The 2198-nt window shown below is 47.4% G+C and overlaps 1 protein-coding gene across 1 annotated transcript; it reads left to right on the plus strand.

Moving 5' to 3' along the window:
* Window positions 1–244: 244 nt before the first annotated feature.
* On the plus strand, window positions 245–1875 carry FSUBG_14077 (uncharacterized protein; the record flags this gene model as incomplete). The annotated part of the gene is made up of 4 exons (XM_036679033.1): window positions 245–287; window positions 408–514; window positions 689–1777; window positions 1837–1875. The coding sequence occupies 4 exons, from the start codon at window positions 245–247 to the stop codon at window positions 1873–1875; spliced, it is 1278 nt and encodes a 425-aa protein (XP_036530463.1).
* Window positions 1876–2198: the final 323 nt, after the last annotated feature.

The following is a 2198-nucleotide window of genomic DNA, read 5'->3' on the forward strand; positions in this document are numbered from 1 at the left end:
TCAGACACTGAGGCGTATATACTAGGTATATCATTTACTTGTTACTGAAGTAAAGTTCATGTTACCAGGGTTTAATTGGTACAGAGTGAGATAAAGGTGGAGACTGACTGAAAAAGCAATTACAAGTCAAGCGAGCGCTGCAGACAGCAATGATTTATTACGGGAGGAACCCCAGATAACTAGAGTAGGTAGCTAGTAATCCAACGAGCCCAATTCACAATTCAGCATCAGAACAGCCGCCATAATGGATCCATTTATCCATACACGAGACTTACCATTTGTCATATGTAAGGTTTGTAAATTTAGCTATGTAGCTAATGAGGTACCCAAACATTTAAAGACAAAACATCCAACAATCCGACCGGCGCAGGCAAAGGCAATTAATGAAGCCATTACGTTAATTATAGGGCTAGCCCAGAGTCGAACAGATTTAAAGGACTTTAAGTTTCCTGACCCGTTAGACGAACCGATTCCGTACTTAAAGCCGCCGACACCGAACTGCAAGAGGTGTCATGTATGTAGTTATGCTTACCCGCGTAATAGCGATATACGCCGCCACTACCGGAAAGAGCACCAATGGAGAAGTGACTGGATAAAAGGAGGAAATATCAAGAAGAAACTAGAGGAGCCAAGACAGGTTCCGTAGGTAGAAGGGGTATAGTGCCAGCGATTTTTTGAGTATCGACAGGCAAGTCGGTGGTTTGAAGTATGCAAGCCCGTTGACCCGTTAAGCCATCCGGTTAGAGGCTTAGAGGGTGGCGAGGATGTTGCGGCAAAGATTATAAGGCTGCACCAAGAACAAGTCGACAAGTTCAATGCTGCCGAAGAGGACGAGATCAAAGTTGCCGACGAGAAGAAGGAGCTAAGTGCGTGGCTAGAAAGGACAGGGTGGGCAGACCACTTACAAAAATTCAAGGCAAAGAAGGATTTATTGCCACTGGCTGCCCCAGCACAAGAGGATGAGCCGGTGTTACAAGTGATATGCGACATATTTAATCGATTGGCTGATCACGCGAAGGCAGCAGCAGTACCAAGTATAGTCGGACTGGCCGCGCTGTATCAGATCGAGCGGAAGGAGATCCACATCAAGCCAAGCAAGCCATTCGATAATCGACTGGAAGATGAGTCGTGGGCTCAGTATAAAGGCTACTGGATAACAATGCTGCGTATTTGGCATCGTATGGACGGTCGGCAAGACGAAGACCGACCGCCATATAAGCTAACTATCCGGCAGGGTGACTTATGGGACGAGTTCGTGGAAGCTGCCGAAGCTGTTGTCGCAGGGCAGGCAAGGGAGAGGGGGTTGACTGATGAGAAGATGGAGCGGCTATGCTTGGATGCGTTAATCAGTATACTCGATCATCAGTTCAAACAAAGCCACTATGACAGTATCGTGCTCAGCGCACTAGCGATCATGGGCATCAACGAAGATGGCGGTTGGATAGAACCGACCGATTATACGCCGAAGTATTCGGGCGTGATCAAAGTGGCGCGTATGTTGGTAGTATACCAGTCATGGCACGAGCGGGAGGAGGACGTTGCCGAGAAGATGAGGACTATGGATGAAGACGAAGCTCGTGAGGAGGCAAAGGGGATGTATCGAATCGTACGGGAAAAGTCACAACGGTTTATAACGCGAGTATCAGAAAAGAACAACTCAGAACCGACACCGATGGACTGGATATTCGACGCACGGACATATAGAATGAAGATACGATATGCAACAGCAGCGGGTGGCACGATCGATTGGCGAGGTAAAGAGATCACATACCGGCAAGTGAGATTCACAATAGGCAGCTTATTAGAAATGTTCCACTTGCTTGTGCAGGAAGCTAGGTCGCTGCTATGCAAATTGACGATGGTGGGGGCACATAACTTGGAAGCGCTGCCCAAGATCGAGTGGACGAAAATGGAAGATGATTATAGCGAGGCTCGAGTGGGTTACTCGTTTTTAACTGACTCACGCAATGAATGGGTAGCAAAGGGAAAGAACTGGGTACTAAATCAGATTTTAGGATCTAAGAAGCGATAAAAGGAGTGGCTTTCGGAAGGGCCAAATGGATCATGCCTGTACAACATGAAGGCTATAAAGTCATATAGGCGGCTGGTAGAGCAATTCCGGGAAGTGCTGAATTTGCTATGGATTACACTTTGCGGCATGCCAATGCGAACAACTGAAGCAACAGGAGTCCGAATGT

This window comes from Fusarium subglutinans, assembly GCF_013396075.1.
Source record: "Fusarium subglutinans strain NRRL 66333 chromosome Unknown NRRL66333_c0000537, whole genome shotgun sequence".
In the NCBI taxonomy this organism is placed as follows: domain Eukaryota; kingdom Fungi; phylum Ascomycota; class Sordariomycetes; order Hypocreales; family Nectriaceae; genus Fusarium; species Fusarium subglutinans.